The following is a 24,557-nucleotide window of genomic DNA, read 5'->3' on the forward strand; positions in this document are numbered from 1 at the left end:
ACTTGCTGAGCCTACAGGGACGTCTGGCAGCCTCCCTGGACCTCCTAGCGGTTTCTGTCCTACATGTACGGAAGCCGGCATGTCATGTGACCCGATGCAGGTCAGGTGACACCAGCTTGTGTGCACGGTGGAAGCCGGGAAGCATTACGGGGAGGCTGCCAGATATTGCTGAAGGCTCGGTAAGTATTTCGGAGGGGAGATTTGTGCTTTTTGGGCCAGTTGCTCAAGCAATCGGCACGCACATGTATCTGGCATCTTGTGATCCCTGCCGGATACCAGTGACTCTGCTGTACATATTATGTAAGCTGAAATAACCTTTTTTTTTTATTTGACTGGGATAAACTGTTCTTTATCTGTTGATAATATGGTGTGTATCAGATATACTGTCCTCCTCCCCTTTATGATTATGTGTGAGGTGTATACTGTAACCGATGTATGTGGGGGGGGGGGGGTATTGTAAGAGATGTATATGGGAGGTGTACAGTATACTGTAAGTGATGTATAAGGAACAATAAATGAAGCAGAATCATGTTTGTGTTTCAGGGGTGGACAGTTGCGGTCGCACAGTCGTGGTGGTGGTCGGGAGGAATATTCCCGTCTTACTGATAGACATGGAGAAGGTAACGCCTTACTGCTTTATCATACAAGTCATCATTAACCCCTTCTGCACTCGCTCACAAGCTAGACCTCTAGTAATGATGAAAACAACTAGAATGTACAAGTCGTATTCAGTTACACTAATGAAGGATATTCGCTTCCGGAATGGTTTACATGCAGAAGTATTCCGTACTAGACCCTTTCACCAGCGATGAGGTTTCCTCCAGGTCAGAAGGGTCCCTACTCTGCCCACACCTATCAGCAAGCAGGCAAACCCTTCATGCTCCTAGCCTGGGATTCCCGCTGAGGCCAGTCAGGTTCCACCATTCTGGGGAACACATGCATGCGCAGGAATTAGTGTAAGATCTTCCGGGAGCGACGCACTGCACTACATACACCATCCCATAGATGGGCTGCACTGGCACAGGGGGCAGGAGAGCTGCAGCCTGCAGCCAGACCACAATGGCTGCTGAAATATACACACAAGCAAGGGACGCTGGGCTCCCCTCAGAACCTTTCAAGAAAACGTGAAGCGAATGAAAACCTTATGATGAATTGTATGTGTAGTACCGATAATGAATAGACCATTAGCAGCAAAGAAGAGTCTCATATTTTTTTTCAGTTATATGGCCTTTTTTTTTATATAACATTGCATCATTCTGTCACAGTAACCACACTCTGTCTTTTAAACTATAAAACAAAGCAGAAATAATGACCCTTTTTTGGTTCCCTGCAGTAAAACCATAACCTTAAAGTGAACCTTAAGGCTAGTTATACACCAGGACGCTGCGTTTTAGGGGACGTTATGGTGCCCCTAACGCAACGCCTGGTGCTCTCTGCTGTGGACGTCAGAGTGAGACGCGTTGTGCAGCTCACTCTGGCGTCAGTGATGCGTACTCTTGGACGCATGCTGCATCACGTGGTCCCGCCCAGCCAATCGCTGCACAGAGCGGCTGCTCCAGGAAGTAAACACTGCACGTCACTGAGTGCAGTGACTATTAATTAGCCATGTGCCTGGCCGCTCTCCGCTCCTCCCCAACGTTACTGAGCATGTGCAAGCAGTCTAACGCAGCTCTGCCGCTTATAAAGTACTGCATGCAGTACGTTGTCTTATGACGCAGCGTTACTAAGTAACGCAACGTGGGCACTGTGAACAGCCCATTGATTTTTCATTGCTGTGCGGTGGGGTGCGTTACAGGCTGCACTAACGTGCGCCTGTAACGTCCCACTGTGAAAGCAGCCTAAGTCAGGAAAAAAAATGAGTTTTACTCACCTGGGGCTTCTACCAGCCCCCTGCAGCAGTCCTGTGCCCTCGCAGCTACTCACTAATCCTCTGGTCCTCCGCTGCCAGCTAGTTTCATTTTCGCCGACAGGCCCGTCAGGACTGGCCACGCGTAGCTATTTCCGCATTACCGGCTGCAATTAGCGTTATTGTGGGCTGAAACTCGTACAAAAATACGCGTTGCCGCATGCGTTCGTAATGCGTCAACGCATATTTCCCAGAACGTCATTTCGGACAGCACCCCTGGATGAGACTTGTCTCCCTCCCCACTGTGGACAGGAAACTGTTAAAAGAAGAATTTGCATAAGCAATAGGCAGCCACATATAAGATACTACACCTGCCACAGTACCTCAGTTTAGTTTCCTGTCCCGGACGGGATGCATGGGAGAGGTCTCCAGGAGTGCCATCCATGTCAGGCGGCAGGGGCAGCGTTTTCCAGGGCTCCAAGCAGCACTGTTCAGTGAACAGTCGGAGCCCTGCAGCGTGGAGGAGGCTTCTCCATCAGAGGGATTATAAATTTGTTTGGGCTATTTCATTAGCATATCAGACACAGGGGGAGCAATTAAATTCTATCATGGCTCATTCCACAAGAGGAATTTCGACTTCTTGGGCAGAGAGGGCAGGGGCCTCCTATAGATCAGATCTGCAGAGCTGCGACCTGGTCAAGTCACAATACGTTTGTAAGGCACTATCGCCTTAATGTATTGGCCTCTGCAGGTTTATCCTTCAGAAGGAAAGGTTTGCAAGCTGTGGTCCCACCCTAAGGTTTTAACTCTTGTATATCGTCTCATCCAGGGGTGCTGTCCGAAATGACGTTCTGGGAAAGACCACTTTACTTACGGTAAAGTCTTTTCCAGTAGTCATGAGGACAGCACCCCTGCAACCCGCCCTTATTTGGGTAGGAAAGAGAAATAAGTTTGTGTAAGCATCATTAAATGTCCGTGTCATCTTTTTATCAACTGAGGTACTGTGGCAGGTGTAGTATCTTATATGTGGCTGCCTATTGCTTATGCAAATTCTTCTTTTAACAGTTTCCTGTCCACAGTGGGGAGGGAGACAAGTCTCATCCAGGGGTGCTGTCCTCATGACTACTGGAAAAGACTTTACCGTAAGTAAAGTGGTCTTTTTGTATGCGTTTCGGCCTGCAATAGTGCTAATTACAGTCGGGAATGCGGAAAAAGCTACGCGTGGCCAGTCCTGGCGGGCCTGTCGGCGAAAACGAAACTAGCTGGCAGCGGGGGACCAGAGGATTAGTGAGTGGCTGCGAGGGCACAGGACAGCTGCAGGGGGCTGGTAGAAGCCCCAGGTGAGTAAAACTCATTTATTTTTAATTTTTTACTGGCTTAAGTGTCCCTTTAAGTGCTTCAGAAAACAGGCTTTACTGACCCAAGTTGGGTGTGATCGCTCAGTGAAGCTCTTTTGCATAGATAACTGAAGTTTAACGCTTCCCATGCTGGAAAACAACATGAGACTCTTCTTGCTGCTAATGTTTGGATGGTGTACTGGGTAAGGGCTCTGCCTCTGATACAGGAGACCTGGGTTCCAATCTCTGCTCTGCCTGTTCAGTAAGCAAGTGCCTATTCAGTAGGAGACCTTGGGCAAGACACCCTAACACTACTACTGCCTATAGAGCGCGTCCTAGTGGCTGCAGCACTGGCGCTTTGAGTCCGCCAGGAGAAAAATGTTATTCGTCTATTCTTAGCTGTACTACACATACAATTTACTCTCTCGTAAGTTTATTTTCACTTGTTTGTCCACATCAGGACAAGCGTTGCTTTCTCTGCTTGTGTGTTTATTGCTTTATCTTGTTACTTTCACCATAATGTATGGCACACGCACACGCATGTATGCATGCAGCATTGCTGGCTTACAGCGCCAGAGTCCTGGTCTGCCGACTCAGTAGGGTGATTGTGGGGAGTTTGCACAATCTCCCTGAATTATCATGACTTGCTGCAGCTGTTACTGTTTCCCCCAATAGATACACATGTCCTGTCCTCTCTCTCCTGGAATAGAAGAGGATTCTCAGAAAAATGCTGCACTTTATTTCCATTGTAGGCCGGTACAAAAATGACAACTTGTAATGGAGAAGAGCCAGCAGCTTGAACCCATGTGCTGCGATCATTGCAAACATCTGCCTATCTCCTTTCATCTTCTCCCAAAATATCCATATCCTAAAATATGTGTATACATAGAGACTGGTGCCAGTTACTGACGAGCCACTGCAGAGGTGGATCTCACGCCCCCTGCTGGCCAGCCTGCCTAGGCCTCCCAATCTAATCTGACACAAACAGTCCAATCACGTAGTCACACGCCCCCTGCTGGCCAGCCTGCCCAGGCCTCCCAATGTACTGTGACACAAACAGTCCAATCACGTAGTCACACGCCCCCTGCTGGCCAGCCTGCCCAGGCCTCCCAATCTACTCTGACACACACACCAATCACGTAGTCACACGCCCCCTGCTGGCCAGCCTGCCCAGGCCTCCCAATCTACTCTGACACACACACCAATCACGTAGTCACACGCCCCCTGCTGGCCAGCCTGCCCAGGCCTCCCAATCTACTCTGACACACACACCAATCACGTAGTCACACGCCCCCTGCTGGCCAGCCTGCCCAGGCCTCCCAATCTACTCTGACACACACACCAATCACGTAGTCACACGCCCCCTGCTGGCCAGCCTGCCCAGGCCTCCCAATCTACTCTGACACACACACCAATCGCGTAGTCACACGCCCCCTGCTGGCCAGCCTGCCCAGGCCTCCCAATCTACTCTGACACACACACCAATCGCGTAGTCACACGCCCCTTGCTGGCCAGCCTGCCCAGGCCTCCCAATCTACTCTGACACACACACCAATCGCGTAGTCACACGCCCCTTGCTGGCCAGCCTGCCCAGGCCTCCCAATCTAATCTGACACACACACCAATCACGTAGTCACACGCCCCTTGCTGGCCAGCCTGCCCAGGCCTCCCAATCTACTCTGACACACACACCAATCACGTAGTCACACGCCCCCTGCTGGCCAGCCTGCCCAGGCCTCCCAATCTACTCTGACACACACACCAATCACGTAGTCACACGCCCCCTGCTGGCCAGCCTGCCCAGGCCTCCCAATCTACTCTGACACACACACCAATCACGTAGTCACACGCCCCCTGCTGGCCAGCCTGCCCAGGCCTCCCAATCTACTCTGACACACACACACCAATCACGTAGTCACACGCCCCCTGCTGGCCAGCCTGCCCAGGCCTCCCAATCTAATCTGACACACACAGTCCAATCACGTAGTCACACGCCCCCTGCTGGCCAGCCTGCCCAGGCCTCCCAATCTACTCTGACGCACACCAATCACGTAGTCACACGCCCCCTGCTGGCCAGCCTGCCCAGGCCTCCCAATCTACTCTGACACACACACCAATCACGTAGTCACACGCCCCCTGCTGGCCAGCCTGCCCAGGCCTCCCAATCTACTCTGACACACACACCAATCACGTAGTCACACGCCCCCTGCTGGCCAGCCTGCCCAGGCCTCCCAATCTACTCTGACACACACACCAATCACGTAGTCACACGCCCCCTGCTGGCCAGCCTGCCCAGGCCTCCCAATCTACTCTGACACACACACCAATCACGTAGTCACACGCCCCCTGCTGGCCAGCCTGCCCAGGCCTCCCAATCTAATCTGACACACACACCAATCACGTAGTCACACGCCCCCTGCTGGCCAGCCTGCCCAGGCCTCCCAATCTACTCTGACACACACACCAATCACGTAGTCACACGCCCCCTGCTGGCCAGCCTGCCCAGGCCTCCCAATCTACTCTGACACACACACCAATCACGTAGTCACACGCCCCCTGCTGGCCAGCCTGCCCAGGCCTCCCAATCTACTCTGACACACACACCAATCACGTAGTCACACGCCCCCTGCTGGCCAGCCTGCCCAGGCCTCCCAATCTAATCTGACACACACCAATCACGTAGTCACACGCCCCCTGCTGGCCAGCCTGCCCAGGCCTCCCAATCTACTCTGACACACACAGTCCAATTACGTAGTCACATGCCCCCTGCTGGCCAGCCTGCCCAGGCCTCCCAATCTACTCTGACACACACAGTCCAATCACGTAGTCACACGCCCCCTGCTGGCCAGCCTGCCCAGGCCTCCCAATCTACTCTGACACGCACACCAATCACGTAGTCACACGCCCTCTGCTGGCCAGCCTGCCCAGGCCTCCCAATCTAATCTGACACACACAGTCCAATTACGTGGATACAATCGGTGTGCCGGAGAGCTGGAATCTGGCTTACAGACAGACCAGGAGGGTTGTGCACACACACATACAATTATTATGCACTGATCGGTAAACTGCCACCACCTCTTCTATTCGAGGAAAAGGACTCGCTATCTAATCTGAGCTAGGGAAGAAAGCGTTAACGCAACCTAATCTTGCTAAACAATACAGTTCTCTGGGTAACGGTCCCTTCAGAAGCAGGGTTTGTTCTGTGATACTCAAAACATGGCAATGATTTTTTTTGGCCATTACCTGTTTTAGCCTTTTGCCGACCGCGTCACGCCGATGGGCGTGGCCGCAGCGGCAGCCCCAGGACCGCCTAACGCCAATTGGCGTAAAGTCCTGGGGCTCTGTTTTGAATGAGATCGCGCGCATCTCATTCTCGGAGGGCGGAGCTCCGCCCCCTCTTCAGTCTCCGAGCAGCTATTGCCACTCGGGAGAACGTTAGACGGCTTACCCGTACAGCACTGTGATCAGCAGCAGCGCTGTACTGGGGACAGCCGTGTGACACGGCTGTCCCTTCCTGAGCCACGGAGGTGATCGCCTGTCATAGGGTGACAGCTGATCACAGGGATTGGCCGTTGGGGGGAGGGAGGGAGGGAGGTATACAGCAGGGGGAAAAAAAACATAGTTTTTATTTAAAAAACAAATAAAAACAAACAAACACAAATAAACGAACACTGGGGGGCGATCAGACTCCACCAACAGAGAGCTCTGTTGGTGGGGAGAAAAGGGGGGAGGAATCACTTGTGTGCTGTGTTTTGCGGTCCTGCAGCTTGGCCTTAAAGCTGCAGTGGCCAATTTAATGAAAATGTGCCTGGTCTTTAGGGGGGTTTAACAGCAGTCCTCACATTTTTTATAAGTAACAAAAATGAACCATGTAGCAAACCGCATCAAAATAATAGTAGAAAAAGGTTTTGGTAAAAGTCTGAGTCCAGTCCCATTGTAGGGATCCAAGCAAAAATTGTGCCTTGATAAGTTACTCCAAGCCCCATTCTGGATGCGAGAGCCGCTCATTCCCCCAGCCTCCTGTGGAGCTAGCTCTGCTTTGATCTCACTTTTGTTATCGGTACCTAGGTGCCAATTAGGACAGTGTTGGGGTGTCCATACATTAGGCGACTTGGCGGCCAATTGACCACCCAATTCGGTTATTATAATCGCATCGGTTGAAAGTTGGTGCTGCCAAGTGCATGACTGACAAAGCAACCAGTTTCCATCCCAAAATTGGTCGCTTTGTCGATAGCGCATGCTGTAAGATGTCGGACCAAAGTTGGTTGGTTGGGTTTGCGAAGGGACCGGCGTGCAATTTCCTGACGATCTACGCAACCATTCGCCACTGTGCCCCGCCTCGCCATGCCAAATGTATACATTACCTGTCCGCGGCCTCTGCTTGTCCCCTGCTGCCCCAGGCACATTCTCCTGTTCCGCATACACGCACACCCCACGTAGTTTCCTGGTAAGGGCGCACATGTGATGTCACACACACGCGCCCTTACTAGAAGATCATGTGGGGCGTGCGTGTATGCGAAGAGGAGAATGCGTATGGAAGCCAGCAGGGGACAAGCAGAGGTCGCGGACAGGTAATGTATACACTGTATGGCACGGCGGGCATTAGGGGCGCACAGAGCGGATTCCGGATCGATTTCAGCCTATGGTTATGGGCAGCTGACAGACCTCTCTCTTATCAGATTCCATTAGAGAGAGAGATTTGTTTCTATGTTGAATCTGCCCATCATCACTAGATGTATGGCTACCTACAGTATACCCTCTCAGCATCCCATCTCTGGGAAATGGATACAAACTGTCATTCAGAATAAGAGTTAACCACAAGAAAATGTATGCGTGCTCAACACCCAGCTTAACCCTTACAAGTCTGGCTGTGCAAATCTGGCTAAATTGGCTTATCGTGAGGCATTGCTCATGCAAAAATTATTTGCTTTCGCATGCCAAACTTTGCAGGGTCAAAAACTAATACCGCGAAGCGGTTGCCCTGCGGGAATTAGTTCAGGCTACATAGCACTATTTTTGCATTGGGAAGCCTCCCCGTGGCGCTCCTGGATAGTGCTATGTAGCCTGAACTAATTCCCGCAGGGCAACCGCTTCGCGGTATTAGTTTTTGACCCTGCAAAGTTTGGCATGCGAAAGCAAATGCATTTTTGCATGAGCAATGCCTCATGATAAGCCAATTTAGCCAGATTTGCACAGCCAGACTTGTAAGGGTTAAGCTTGGTGTTGAGCACGCATACATTTTCTTGTGGTTAGAATAAGAGTTAAGGGCTTGTTTCCACTGTTGCGACGCGATTCGCCGGCATTCCGACGCTTGTAAAAACGCATGCGGATGCGTTTCTGCATGCGGTTTTACCCGCGATTTCGCGTGCGATTTCGCATGGCAGGGTGCCATGCGAAATTAACCATGACACTGCCAGGGCAAAATAACATTGGAAAAGGTGCGAAATCGCACGCGAATCGCGGGTAAAAACGCATGTAAAAAACGCATGCGTTTTTACTATTAAATACATTAGCGGCGATTCGCACGGATTCCCGACGCAGGCGAAATCGTTGCCTCTTTTGTGCGTTTTTTCTCCGCAACAAAAAACGCACAACGCCACCGCAGGAGTGGAAACAGCCCCATCCACTCACATTACATGTGCGAATCCGCATGCGTTGGACGCATGCGGATTCGCGATAGTGGGAACGAGCCCTCATATTGATTTTGGATTAAAATGCGTCTGAAATGAAAATTAAAAAAAGATACTCACCCAAGGAGAGCAAAGGCTCTGGGTCCTAACGATCTTCTCCATTCCTCTCCCAGTCCCCTCGTTCCAGCGCTGTCACTCCTGTTAGCAGTCTTTGACCGATGGGTCGGAGACCACTCTCTGCTGCTGCGGGAGACTTCAGAACTCTCAGAGAAACCGAGTGCTCCGAAAGACAGGCTGCTCCGTACTGCGCATGCGCTTTCCTGCTCTCTCGTGCAGTACGGAGCGGGCAGTCTTCGGGAGTTTAGAGGGGCCAGAGGTGGAACAACGGGACCAGGAGAGGAAAAAGAAGCCTCAATAGGACCCACAGCCTTCTCTCTCCTTAGGTGAGTATCTGTTTTATTTTTTAAATTTTTGTTTCAAACTCTCTTTAACTCGCGGTTCGGGGGTGACACCCTTTGCATTTGTGTTACATCATCACATCTGTTCTTCCCGTGCGTTCTTTCTGATCATGTGTAATTCTAGATGCATCTTCAGTAGCCTGGATCCTGTATATTTGTCTTGTTCTGATTTTCTCCAGCATGTGAGATGTTACATAATGAAGTGTACCAGTAATGTGTGTGTTCTCTGCAGGCTTTGCTGTATTTTATTCACATGATGGACCACATCGCAGCCAGAGACTATATCCTGGTCTACTTCCACACACTGACCGGAGAGCACAACCACCTGGACTCCGACTTCCTGAAGAGCGTCTACGACGTAGTGGACGTCAAGTGAGTGAATACTGGGCACAGCTCCGGTTCCCTGGACTCCAGGCCTGGTTATCTTCTGCCAGAGCTCCGGTTCCCTGGATTCCAGGCTTAGATAGATTCTGGGCAGAGCTCGGGATCCCTGAACTCCATGCCTGGATAGGTTCTGGGCAGAGCTCCGGATCCCTGGACTCCAGGCCTGGATAGAGCTCCGGATCCCTGAACTCCAGGCCTGGATAGGTTCTGGGCAGAGCTCCAGATCCCTGGACTCCAGGCCTGGATAGAGCTCCGGATCCCTGAACTCCAGGCCTGGATAGGTTCTGGGCAGAGCTCCGGATCCCTGGGCTCCAAGCTTGGGCACAGCTCTGGATCCCTGGACTCCGGGCCTGGTTATGTTCTGCCAGAGCTCCAGATCCCTGGACTCCAGGCCTAGATAGGGCCTGGGCACAGTTCTGGATCCCTGGACTCCAGGCCTGGATAGAGCTCCGGATCCCTGGACTCCATGCCTGGATAGGTTCTGGGCAGAGCTCCGGATCCCTGGACTCCAGGCCTGGATAGAGCTCCGGATCCCTGAACTCCAGGCCTGGATAGGTTCTGGGCAGAGCTCCGGATCCCTGGACTCCGGGCCTGGTTATGTTCTGCCAGAGCTCCGGATCCCTGGACTCCAGGCCTGGGTAGGTTCTGGACACAGCTCCGGATCCCTGGACTCCGGGCCTGGTTATGTTCTGCCAGAGCTCCAGATCCCTGGACTCCAGGCCTAGATAGTGCCTGGGCACAGCTCTGGATCCCTGGACTCCAGGCCTGGATAGAGCTCCGGATCCCTGGACTCCATGCCTGGATAGGTTCTGGGCACAGCTCCGGATCCCTGGACTCCGGGCCTGGTTATGTTCTGCCAGAGCTCCGGATCCCTGGACTCCAGGCCTGGATAGGTTCTGGACACAGCTCCGGATCCCTGGACTCCGGGCCTGGTTATGTTCTGCCAGAGCTCCGGATCCCTGGACTCCAGGCCTGGATAGGTTCTGGACACAGCTCCGGATCCCTGGACTCCGGGCCTGGGCACAGCTCCGGATCCCTGGACTCCGGGCCTGGGCACAGCTCTGGATCCCTAGACTCCGGGCCTGGGCACAGCTCTGGATCCCTAGACTCCGGGCCTGGGCACAGCTCTGGATCCCTAGACACCTGGGCCTGGGCACAGCTCGGGATCCCTGGACTCCGGGCCTGGGCACAGCTCGGGATCCCTGGACTCCGGGCCTGGGCACAGCTCGGGATCCCTGGACTCCGGGCCTGGGCACAGCTCGGGATCCCTGGACTCCGGGCCTGGGCACAGCTCGGGATCCCTGGACTCCGGGCCTGGGCACAGCTCGGGATCCCTGGACTCCGGGCCTGGGCACAGCTCGGGATCCCTGGACTCCGGGCCTGGGCACAGCTCGGGATCCCTGGACTCCGGGCCTGGGCACAGCTCGGGATCCCTGGACTCCGGGCCTGGGCACAGCTCGGGATCCCTGGACTCCGGGCCTGGGCACAGCTCGGGATCCCTGGACTCCGGGCCTGGGCACAGCTACGAGCAGATCTCAGGTTTCGGCCTGTCAGAGCTGCATTTGGCACTTGGAAAAATTCATCCTTTGTGCACTAGATGGCGCAGTGTACACAGGATGAATTGAACCTCATTGTACACAATATAGCAGATTTCTCACAGGAGTCCATATGCCTTTTTTATCTATGCTGGAAACTGCTCTTCATATATCAGTCATGTGACAGCGGTCTCCTCACACTCCTCCCTCTTCTGCAGGTACAAGAAGAATCTCAAGGCCTTCTACTTTGTGCATCCGACATTCCGCTCCAGGGTAAGTGTCCAGCTGTGTCCTCTGCGCAGCCAGTGATGTGTGTCCTTACTCTACAGCCTGCCCACCATTCAGGGCACTGTGAGCATGGTCTATGAGCAGGGCTTCTCAGAATTACCTTCTCATGTAATTGGCTATCTGCTTTTCCCAGAAGTTACAGGGAAAGTGTCGGCCGTGTCCTCTGTGCAGCCAGTGATGTGTGTCCATACTCTACAGCCCGCCCACCATTCAGGGCACTGTGAGCATGGTAAATGAGAAGGGCTTCTTAGAATTACCTTCTCATGTAATTGGCTAACTGCTTTTCCCAGAAGAGTCGGGGTAAGTGCAGCCAGTGGTGTGTGGGTGAGTTGGGGGTGGTCATTTTGTATGGAAATGTACGCAGCTTGAAAATGGCCCAATCAAATTTCACCTCAGGGGGAGGCAATCGATTAGTTCCAGCATGTCCGATCTGATTTCCGATTGATTCTTTGTTAACTTTTATGGAAAATCGATGGGAAATCTGATCGGACATGTTGGAAATGATTGATCTGGCAGTAAATCTCATCATGTGTAGCAGGCATTAGGCCACCACTCTATACACAATGGAGTATCCCTTACCAGTTCCACAACCCTTCCTATTCTTACGCTTTGTTTGTTTATTGATTAGATCGCCACCAAATCTCCAGAACTGAGCTATCAAATAGCTAAAAATACTCTTATAAAACTAAAAACAAACTAAAGCATTAAAGGTAGGTTCCTCTTTTGCACCCTCCTCCTTCCACCTCCATTTTGTTAAAACGTTTTTCCATCTGATCTGCTGCATGCTTGTTCAGGGTCTCTGGCTAAAAGTATTAGAGGCAGAGGATCAGCAGGGCTGCCAGGCAACTGGTATTGCTTAAAGGGATCCTAAACTGAGAAGGATATGAATTTTTCCTTTTAAACAATACCAGTTGCCTGACTCTCCTGCTGATCCTGTGTCTCTAATACTTTTAGCCACAGCCCCTGAACAAGCATGCAGCTAATCCAGTCTGACTTCAGTCAGAGCACCTGATCTGCATGCATGTTCAGGGGCTGTGGCTAAAAGTATTAGAGACACAGGATCAGCAGGCGATTCAGGCAACTGGTATTATTTTAAATGGAAAAATCCATATCCTTCTCAGTTTAGGTTCCCTTTAAAAGAAAATAAATATGGCAGCCTCCATATACCTCTCACTACAGGGGTGCTTTAAACTGGATCCTTTGGGGTTTATACACACCCCTACCTGAGCTTCTTCATTGAATTAAAATACTAATCACGCACACGCTCGCAGTATCCCCTCTTTGCTCCGGCGTTCCTCTTTAACCCTGGCACGGACCTGTCTGATTACTGGAGAGTAATCCAAATCTTTTTCACATTTGGCAGCTCCGTCTCTCTAAGTAAAACAGATGTGTGACGTCGTTCCCACCCCCCAACACTCCACATTATTCCCCCCCTTTCCCCACAGTGAGAATACAGGCCGCTCCTCATGGCAGCCGCTGCTCCGCAGATGACGGATGCAACCAGAACCAGCTGTCGCCTCTGTCGTTTCTCCAGCTGAGAGAGTGACATTCACATCACCTTCGGTGTCACCAGGCGGTCACTGCCGTGGCTTCATCGCCAGTCACCTCCAGTGTCACCAGGCGGTCACTGCCGTGGCTTCATCGCCAGTCACCTCCGGTGTCACCAGGCAGTCACTGCCGTGGCTTCATCGCCAGTCACCTCCGGTGTCACCAGGCGGTCCCTGCCGTGGCTTCATCGCCAGTCACCTCCAGTGTCACCAGGCGGTCCCTGCCGTGGCTTCATCGCCAGTCACCTCCGGTGTCACCAGGCGGTCCCTGCCGTGGCTTCATCGCCAGTCACCTCCGGTGTCACCAGGCGGTCACTGCCGTGGCTTCATCGCCAGTCACCTCCGGTGTCACCAGGCGGTCACTGCCGTGGCTTCATCGCCAGTCACCTCCGGTGTCACCAGGCGGTCCCTGCCGTGGCTTCATCGCCAGTCACCTCCGGTGTCACCAGGCGGTCCCTGCCGTGGCTTCATCGCCAGTCACCTCCGGTGTCACCAGGCGGTCACTGCCGTGGCTTCATCGCCAGTCACCTCCGGTGTCACCAGGCGGTCACTGCCGTGGCTTCATCGCCAGTCACCTCCGGTGTCACCAGGCGGTCCCTGCCGTGGCTTCATCGCCAGTCACCTCCGGTGTCACCAGGCGGTCACTGCCGTGGCTTCATCGCCAGTCACCTCCGGTGTCACCAGGCGGTCACTGCTGTGGCTTCATCGCCAGTCACCTCCGGTGTCACCAGGCGGTCACTGCCGTGGCTTCATCGCCAGTCACCTCCAGTGTCACCAGGCGGTCCCTGCCGTGGCTTCATCGCCAGTCACCTCCGGTGTCACCAGGCGGTCACTGCCGTGGCTTCATCGCCAGTCACCTCCAGTGTCACCAGGCAGTCACTGCCGTGGCTTCATCGCCAGTCACCTCCGGTGTCACCAGGCGGTCACTGCCGTGGCTTCATCGCCAGTCACCTCCGGTGTCACCAGGCGGTCACTGCCGTGGCTTCATCGCCAGTCACCTCCAGTGTCACCAGGCGGTCCCTGCCGTGGCTTCATCGCCAGTCACCTCCGGTGTCACCAGGCGGTCCCTGCCGTGGCTTCATCGCCAGTCACCTCCAGTGTCACCAGGCGGTCCCTGCCGTGGCTTCATCGCCAGTCACCTCCGGTGTCACCAGGTGGTCACTGCCGTGGCTTCATCGCCAGTCACCTCCGGTGTCACCAGGCGGTCACTGCCGTGGCTTCATCGCCAGTCACCTCCGGTGTCACCAGGCGGTCACTGCCGTGGCTTCATCGCCAGTCACCTCCAGTGTCACCAGGCGGTCACTGCCGTGGCTTCATCGCCAGTCACCTCCGGTGTCACCAGGCAGTCACTGCCGTGGCTTCATCGCCAGTCACCTCCGGTGTCACCAGGCAGTCACTGCCGTGGCTTCATCGCCAGTCACCTCCGGTGTCACCAGGCGGTCACTGCCGTGGCTTCATCGCCAGTCACCTCCGGTGTCACCAGGCGGTCACTGCCGTGGCGCATATATATTTTTATTTGCATGCAAGCTGGAATCATTTGCACCGAATGCGCCATCTCTGCTTGCAAGGCTCCACCCAGATCTCCGTTGGGACTAAAGATCCCAGGATGCACCGCTCCACTGACGCAGCACCCCTGATAGCGACCGTAGGAATCGCTGTGTGAAAAGGCGACGATTTATTAAGCTAGAAACGCCATTTTGTGAAGCAATTTTTCTGGCTGCTTACCCCAACCCTCTCCATGTCGAGCAAAAACAGCGCTGGAAATGTGGGTGCACCAGGCGCCCTCTTAGGCCATAATGGGAATTACAGCTACAGTATAGCGCCGCTCAATAATTTGGGTGCAGTCAAGAGACGGAGCACAAATTACTGTAAAACCTGCATAATTTGGCCGCCAACAATAGCCAGAAGCCAAATTGTGTCCTACCCCTGAGTCCACGGCGGTCTGAAGGGGGAATGGTAATTAATACTGCCAGGACTCGTGCAGGAGCAGGGGGAGACGTTTTTCGACTTCACCCTGTGCCCAAATCTCCCAGCGGCTTATTTACATGTACTAAATTAAAGAAAAATCTTCCCGATGCACAGGTCATATAATATTATTAGTTCACCCAGACAGAGGACTAGGGAAGGCAGGTCTGCAAATAACACACAAACCCTACAGCGAAAGCACAGGCCGCCACTCAAGAACTATACATGTAGGAACTCCTACGCGTCATGCATGTGGGCGTGGCTTGCTATGCATGACGCGTAGGAGTTCCGGAGTCTTGACGTGGAAGGTGAATGAGCGGTAATGTTACACAGAGACAGGTACCTGTTAGCTGCGGGACGCCGCAGCGTCATGGAGTGGGGACATTACTCCAGCCCATCGAGGAAGGTAACCGTTTGCCGCATACTAGTACAATAAGTGTTGGACTTGCTGGTCAAGTTGCCCTGTCTGGGTTCTGGTTGTCCCCCCAGATGAGGGCGAAGATACATTTATTGACAGCAGGATATCGGACTTCGTGAAGCAGTAGTAAAGGCGCCTTAGCTGTTAAATTGGAGATTGTCACTAATTACTGATTGAGCCTGCCTGAATTCTATCATCTGCTCACGGATACAATTTGAACGGACACCTTTGTATGAGCCATACCCCCCACTTCTTAGCTGATCCATACATGTGCAATTTTGATGATTGGCCGATCTCATTGTTATGCATGGTGTTGTGTGGGTAGAGTGAGTGAGGATACAAGGAGCACTTTTATGCTGGTACATGCTTAGTTTTTATGGGTGGGGTGTTTTTTTTTTCCCACTGAGTTTGATATTTCTGGTTTTGTCCAATAAAGTTTTTCTCTACATTTTATAGTTCTTGAGTGACAGTCTGTACTTTCTCTGTAGGGTTTATTTACATGTACACCTCCACGTAACTGAACAAAAAGCTGTGCTTTAAACCTACATATTTAACTTTTAAGAAAAGTGTGACTATGGGATTCCTGTAATGTGCAATGATTAGGTCTATAGATGTAATTATTAATCTTTTCAGTTTATTTACCACTCATAAGCACACCTTAACGTATTTGGGACAGTGCGTAGTTAAACCTACGCCGCACTTATGGCTGTTCTAGCCTGATGCGGCGTAGTATTTACGCCGCCCGCTGTTTCCGCTCCTGACGCTATCATGCGCACCCGAGAGGGGAGATGAGGCTGTCGTACGACAGATGACATCTCTCCTCAGTGATCAGCAGCCATCGCAATTGGCTTCTGATCACATGATCACTACGATCACCGGCGGATCATAGTGATCACTGTTAGTGATGCATCAGTGGGGGGAGAAGAGGATCAACTCACCTTCCTGCCGTTCCCCTGGCGATCGTCGCTCCCCTCCGCTCTCGCTGGCATTGCTCTGACGTGTCGGGTCCTGACTTGAGGTCATCAAGCCGTGACCCGGAACTTAGAGTGGATCCGAGATGAAAAAATAACTATAACAAGTAACTTGTCTATATATCTTATCTAAAGTTTACACAGCAAATCTAGCTGCAAACAGCTTCAACAGAAAATGATTATTTCTTCCTGTGATACAATGAGAGCAGCCATGTTTTGTTTGTCACATTACACACAGGCAAGCTGATAGCATCTCCAGCCCTCAGCCTGTGAAAACAAAAAAAGTATTTGGCTTGAGGAATGCCCTATAAACTATATGAAAGGAACACAATTATGCAATGAGTAAAAGTTAATCTCGGATCCACTTTAACGTCCTCGCGAGTCGGGATGCCGGCCTGAGTGGAGAGGGCTCGAGCTGCTCATCGCTGCAGCCTGGGAGGTGAGTAAAGGCTGCAGGCAATACGGGGGATGCAAATTCGCCTGGTCCTTAAGGGGGGTTAGGCAGCCGGTCCTGAAAGGGTTAAGAGAGAGGTATATGGAGGCTGCCATATTTATTTCCTGTTAAGCAGTACTAGTTGCCTGGCTGCCCTGCTGATCCTCTGCCTCTAAATAATAATACTTTTAGCCATAAACCCGAACAAGCATGCAGCAGATCAGGTGCTCTGGATTAGTTGCATGCTTGTTTCAGGTGTGTGATTCAGACACTACTGCAGCCCGAGAGATCAGCAGGGCAATGAACAGATGATTTTGCATATTCAGCAGTGGTGCATTGTGGGAGACATCAAATGCTCACTCCAACCTGAATTATTGCAAATACTTCTGGTTTAGGAAGGGCGATTTCTGTTCTGCATATTTCTCAGCGTATGATTGCAGCGGGGACGCTGTATGTGATGAGTGGCCTGTGTAATCAGGCTGTGATGGAAGCAGACACTGGCGGCTGGTCCTGCAGGGGGAGGGGGGGTGGGGGAATAGGAGAGCGCTCCTCTGCCTGCGTGATATGATGAGCAGAGCCTGGCCGGGGATCACAGAGAGAGCTGCCAGAGCTGGAGATCAGGAATCTGCCACATCTGTGACACTTGTGCCTCCTCCAAGCTTCCCCGACATGCGGGAGTCATTACCCCGGGCACACGAGACGTGTATACAGTGCAGCATTCAGGGGGCTGTACAGGGATCGCACACCGATCATCTGTGATTTCTGTACTTAGTAGTTATAGTATTTCTAGGGCAGCATGGTGGGGTGGTGGATAGCACTCTCGCCTTGCAGCGCTGGGTCCCCGGTTCAAATCCCAGCCAGGTCAGTATCTGCAAGGAGTTTGTATGTTCTCCCCGTTTCTCCCCTACGGGCACTCCGGTTTACATACACATATGTAAATTAGCTTCCTCCTAAAACTGGCTCTAGACTACAATGGACAATTGAGTATTGTAGGATTAGAGTGTTTGCCCCTCTGAGGACAGTCAGTGACATGACTATGTACTCTGTAATGTGCTGCAGGAGATGTCAGTGCTATATAAATACATAATAATAATATGGTAGGACATTAGACTATGACTATGGTAGGATTAGATTGTGAGCTCCTCTGAGGACAGTCAGTGACATGACTATGTACTCTGTACAGTGCTGCAGAAGATGTCAGTGCTATATAAATACATAATAATAATATGGTAGGACATTAAACTATGACTATGGTAGGATTAGATTGTGAGCTCCTCTGGGGACAGTCAGTGACATGACTATGTACTCTGTACAGTGCTGCAGAAGATGTCAGTGCTATATAAATACATAATAATAATATGGGAGGACATTACACTATGACTATGGTAGGATTAGAGTGTGAGCTCCTCTGAGGACAGTCAGTGACATGACTATGTACTGAAATCGTCCATATCTGAAATCGATCGGACGGAAAATCGACTGAAAAAACCCATTGTGTGTACCCAGCATAAGGCATAAGCTGCCCCCCTCCCTTTATAGTATGATGCCCTAGGCTGCAGCCTTGCTTGTCCTACATAGAATTTACTGTGACACTTGAGGACCTGTCATGTCACCCGGTATGATCACGGCTGCCCATGGATGACACAACTCTTTCTCCCTTTGTATCCCTCAGCTGTCCACCTGGTTCTTCACCACCTTCACAGTGTCCGGCCTGAAGGACCGAGTCCACCACGTGGACAGCCTCCACCAGCTGCTGACGGCCATCCCTCCTGACCAGATCGAGATCCCGCCATTTGTCTTGGATTACGATGCTCGGGTAAGAGCGATGAGGTCATATGTACGATTGTCTGCTGATGTCATCTTTCTAATGCCAATCTCTCCTCCTCAGCTCTGAGTAACGACAGGACCTCTTCCTTCATACACTGTCACGCCTGTCCTCTCCACCACCACCCTGCTGCCATCACGGCCCACTATTTCCCAGAATGCCTCTCTAGCCTGGTTCTTCAGCACACAATGGTGGTCCAGGAGGTGCCTCCCCACCCACATGCCAGGCTAGAAGGACTCCTATGAATTAGGGAATGGGGGTGTGGTCAGTGGACGCCAGCTATAAAGCGTGTGGGCTCTGCAGATGGTCATTGAGGTCTTAATGGGTCCAGCTTGTATGCATTTTTAATGCAATTTGTAAGGAACATGGAATTGGTCCAGTCAAAAACAGCTGGGAGGTTCCTTTGATTGGCCGAATTCCGAGCAGCATACGATTGGCACTAAATTGCCATACAAGCTGAAATTAATGTCATTCTCCTCTGTTTCCTGATTAGTGCGGGTGGCAGTTCTCCAGAGTTGCAATACTTCCTGCTTGGTGCAGGAAATCATGCATGAAGAGAATAACTGAGCCATTTACCGGCTATCAAACTTTGATTGACCCTAGCTGTGTAAAATTTGCTGGCCAGTCTGGATTTTAACTTCTAAAAAATACAGATTTCCTTCTTCAAGGAAAAAATGCTATTTCTGCCCACTAGCCCTTTAAAGAGTACCTGTATGGGGGCCGGCTCCCTCCATTTGTGCAAAGCAAATCCTTCGAGTGTCCTTTAAGACGCACATAGCAGGCCACAAATTAGGAAAACCACAAAATAACAGACGAGCGTGTGCACCGCTGACGCAGGTCTCAGCCGTGTTATTGAAGATGGGTGGAGTCTCTCCTGGATTCTCCATGGTGATGCCGGTCCCTGGGATTGGCTGTTTCCCAGCTGCAGAGCGCACAGTTCTGTCTCCTCCGAGTTTTGGGCTGATGTGGGGGTAGCCGTATTATTGGAGGTGGGCTGAGTTTCTCCATGGTGACGCCATTCCCTGGGATTGGCCGACTCCCACACTTCTGTCCCCTCCGGGCCAGGAGCTCATCACAGGCAACCACTTCCTCTCTTTATTACCATTAGTGTCCTCGGAGGACCCTGCTGTGACACGGAGGAGGGTCATCGTGACATTGATGTGCGTCCCTCGCACTGCGACTCCCATCCGGGGAGGACTTGTGGCTGCAGTGAGGCGCTCTGTGGCAGGAGATCAGACAGACGAGTCACACAGCCTCTTCCCAACGCCGAGATCTGCTGAACGCCACCGAGGGGTCTGCAGTCCAGATGGGTCCACACCCGCTCCAACTCCGCATGATGTGCCAGGGAGAGCCCCGGTTACATATAATCGGGAATACTCCTTTCAAAGGGAAAAGTCCTTTAACGGGTGATCCACCACACCCACTTCAAATACCTTTTCTTTTTCAAAGGACTACCATATATTGTATACTCTCATATAACGCTGCGTAATATGTTGGCGCTTTATAAATACAATACATAAATAAATAAGTCGACCTGTGTATAAGCCGAGGTACTCACTTTTCCCTCAGAAACCAGGAAAATGTGATCGACTTGCATATAAGCCCCCTCCCCAGTATAGCCCCCTCCACAGTAGCCAGATGTGCCCCCAGTACGAGTTATCCCCTCTTCCCGTAGCCAGATGTGCCCCAAGGATGGTACAGCTGTTCCTCAATATGCCACTAGATGGCATCATAGATATGAGACCCAGAGAATGCCACACAGGAAGAGTCCCCGATCATTGCACCGCTGACACGTTGCTTGCACCCTCTGCTCCACAAGCCAGGGGACACAGGTAGTCCTGAGCAGCGCACTCTGCACACCATGTTGGGGGGGGTGGGGGGGGTTGGCACGGACACAGCAGGGAGCCAGCTGGTAAGAGCAGAATCACTAGTGCACGATCCTTACACTCCTCTGCCAGTAACAATACCAGCTCCACCATCCGTTCTGCTCCACTGAATCGCATATAAGCCCAGGGGGTAACTTTAGCATGTTTTTTGGGGGCTGACAAATTAGGCTTATACAGTATATAAGGTAAAGCTTTCGAAAAATATGCTATGGCACAATCTTGCAGCACAAAACTTCATATAACTTTATTGGCACAAATACAAAAAAAAATCGACACATTCATAAAACTTTACATCCTTGAGAACAATCTTCATGAACAGCAGTAGTGTAGAGTATCCAACAAGGGGACTTTCAGGAGACTGTTAAACACTTTGGTCTGGCTTGACATATTGAGCAATAAATAATTTAAGCAATTTAATAATAATTTGCTTAAATCAATTATTTCTCAATATGTTAAGCCCCAGACCAAAGTGTTTACCAGTCTAATGAAAGTCTCCTTGTTGGATACTCTACACTACTGCTGTTCATGAAGATTGTTCTCACGGATGTAAAGTTTTATGAATACGTCAAGCTTTTTTTTTTTTGTATTTGTGCCAATAAAGTTATATGAAGTTTTGTTCTGCAAGATTGTGCTACAGCAACTTTTTTGAAAGCGTTAGACCTTTGTAAAAGAAAAAGTACCAGGGAAATCCCCAACATCGCTCAGCCTGAGGCCTGGAGCTCACTAGCAGTACATTACTAAGCCATTTCTAAGCGCGTGTGATGTGAAAAGCTCTTGCTAATGTAATGCTATGGGTGTGATCACACTGGAGCGATGTGATTTTATAAAAATCCCCCCATAGCATTGCATTAGCAAGAGCTTTACAAATCACCAGCGCTTACAAAAGGCTGCTGGTGGGTTTGAGCCCTCAGAGGGCGTCGTGTAACTGTGCTCTACACTTTGACTTCCAGTTTTATCATAAAATACTAAAAACAAAGATCATGCTTTACGGTTTCCCATATTATACGGCAGCCAGCTGAGATTTCCAACACCGACCACAAGCTCAAACTGCCCTTTGTGGAACCTTGGCAGCCGTGCTCTGTGTTAGGCAAAATGGCAGCTTCCGGGGACGGTCTGAGAATCGGAGGAACCTGCCCTGCTTGCAGATTGTACGCCGCTTAGAATAGGGCCCATCCAAACCAGCAGGATGTGCAAGGGTGTGTACCCGTCACTGACGTCCCCTGTGCCAGCGCCAGGCCCACATCATCAGTGCAAGCCTAATCTAGGACCGCTGGTTGTGCAGCTTGCACACAGACTGGCACAAACTGCTGTAGTCATGGAAACGTGCTGACTGAGCAATGGCGTATACATTGCATTATATTACTCTGCCCATACAGCCCAGCAGCTTGTTATAAATAGCTGTATGTCTAGGTGGCTGCCGGTGATGTCACTCTGTGCAGAGCAGTGGGAGGATCGGTAGTATTTGGTGCATTCCCCTATGGCCAGCTTTGTGTAGGCACAATTTGTACTGCACAGCCCCCATTATACTTATTATACAGCAGAATCTCCACCGACTGCACCATTCACTTGGGGTAAGTTATTTTACTATCTTGTGTTAGAATTCCTCAATGACAAAAATTCCTCCGCAGTCTCTGGCGACCGGCAGCAGCAATGACAGCAGGCTGTCCACATGCTACTGAGAGCTGCAACATCAACAAGGGGGCTATTGTAACACCATTGGCTGCTTTCCTGCCCAATCTACAACTCCTCACTCCTTCCATCAAGCATCCAGACTCCTACTAATACACTATCCAACTGCACCTCCAGATCTGCTGGTTTATAGCACAGATACAGCCTAAATATACAGCCATTTATCCAACTGTACATCCAGATCTGCTGGTTTATAGCACAGATACAGCCTAAATATACAGCCATTTATCCAACTGTACCTCCAGATCTGCTGGTTTATAGCACAGATACAGCCTAAATATACAGCCATTTATCCAACTGTACTTCCAGATCTGCTGGTTTATAGCACAGATACATCCTAAATATACAGCCATTTATCCAACTGTACCTCCAGATCTGCTGGTTTATAGCACAGATACAGCCTAAATATACAGCCATTTATCCAACTGCACCTCCAGATCTGCTGGTTTATAGCACAGATACAGCCTAAATATACAGCCATTTATCCAACTGTACCTCCAGATCTGCTGGTTTATAGCACAGATACAGCCTAAATATTCAGCCATTTATCCAACTGTACTTCCAGATCTGCTGGTTTATAGCACAGATACAGCCTAAATATACAGCCATTTATCCAACTGTACCTCCAGATCTGCTGGTTTATAGCACAGATACAGCCTAGTAAATATACAGCCATTTATCCAACTGTACCTCCAGATCTGCTGGTTTATAGCACAGATACAGCCTAAATATACAGCCATTTATCCAACTGTACCTCCAGATCTGCTGGTTTATAGCGCAGCTACAGCCTAAATATACAGCCATTTATCCAACTGTACATCCAGATCTGCTGGTTTATAGCAAAGATACAGCCTAAATATACGGCCATTTATCCAACTGTACTTCCAGATCTGCTGGTTTATAGCACAGATACAGCCTAAATATACAGCCATTTATTCAACTGTACCTCCAGATCTGCTGGTTTATAGCACAGATACAGCCTAAATATACAGCCATTTATCCAACTGTACTTCCAGATCTGCTGGTTTATAGCACAGATACAGCCTAAATATACAGCCATTTATCCAACTGTACTTCCAGATCTGCTGGTTTATAGCACAGATACAGCCTAAATATACAGCCATTTATCCAACTGTACCTCCAGATCTGCTGGTTTATAGCACAGATACAGCCTAAATATACAGCCATTTATCCAACTGTACATCCAGATCTGCTGGTTTATAGCACAGGTACAGCCTAAATATACAGCCATTTATCCAACTGTACTTCCAGATCTGCTGGTTTATAGCACAGATACAGTCTAAATATACAGCCATTTATCCAACTGCACCTCCAGATCTGCTGGTTTATAGCACAGATACAGCCTAAATATACAGCCATTTATCCAACTGCACCTCCAGATCTGCTGGTTTATAGCACAGATACACCCTAAATATACAGCCATTTATTCAACTGTACCTCCAGATCTGCTGGTTTATAGCACAGATACACCCTAAATATACAGCCATTTATCCAACTGTACCTCCAGATCTGCTGGTTTATAGCACAGATACAGCCTAAATATACAGCCATTTATCCAACTGCACCTCCAGATCTGCTGGTTTATAGCACAGATACAGCCTAAATATACAGCCATTTATCCAACTGTACTTCCAGATCTGCTGGTTTATAGCACAGATACAGCCTAAATATACAGCCATTTATTCAACTGTACCTCCAGATCTGCTGGTTTATAGCACAGATACAGCCTAGATATACAGCCATTTATCCAACTGTACTTCCAGATCTGCTGGTTTATAGCACAGATGCAGCCTAAATATACAGCCATTTATTCAACTGTACTTCCAGATCTACTGGTTTATAGCACAGATACAGCCTAAATATACAGCCATTTATCCAACTGTACTTCCAGATCAGCTGGCCTATAGCACATATACAGCCTAAAAATACAGCCATTTATCCAACTGCACCTCCAGATCTGCTGGTTTATAGCACAGATACAGCCTAAATATACAGCCATTTATCCAACTGTACCTCCAGATCTGCTGGTTTATAGCACAGATACAGCCTAAATATACAGCCATTTATCCAACTGTACTTCCAGATCTGCTGGTTTATAGCACAGATACAGCCTAAATATACAGCCATTTATCCAACTGTACCTCCAGATCTGCTGGTTTATAGCACAGATACAGCCATTTATCCAACTGTACCTCCAGATCTGCTGGTTTATAGCACAGATACAGCCTAAATATACAGCCATTTATCCAACTGTACTTCCAGATCTGCTGGTTTATAGCACAGATACAGCCTAAATATACAGCCATTTATCCAACTGTACCTCC

At 50.4% G+C, this 24,557-nt stretch overlaps 1 protein-coding gene across 1 annotated transcript in view; it reads left to right on the forward strand.

Moving 5' to 3' along the window:
* GDAP2 (ganglioside induced differentiation associated protein 2) overlaps window positions 1–24,557 on the forward strand; it is a 79,812-nt gene that overhangs the window by 40,943 nt on the left and 14,312 nt on the right. The window contains exons 10-13 of the mRNA XM_068270995.1: window positions 544–620; window positions 9,504–9,643; window positions 11,409–11,463; window positions 18,485–18,628. Coding sequence (XP_068127096.1) covers window positions 544–620; window positions 9,504–9,643; window positions 11,409–11,463; window positions 18,485–18,628 — 416 coding nt within the window. The remainder of the gene's footprint in view (window positions 1–543; window positions 621–9,503; window positions 9,644–11,408; window positions 11,464–18,484; window positions 18,629–24,557) is intronic.

The sequence above is a fragment of the Hyperolius riggenbachi genome, chromosome 2, assembly GCF_040937935.1.
Source record: "Hyperolius riggenbachi isolate aHypRig1 chromosome 2, aHypRig1.pri, whole genome shotgun sequence".
NCBI lineage: Eukaryota > Metazoa > Chordata > Amphibia > Anura > Hyperoliidae > Hyperolius > Hyperolius riggenbachi.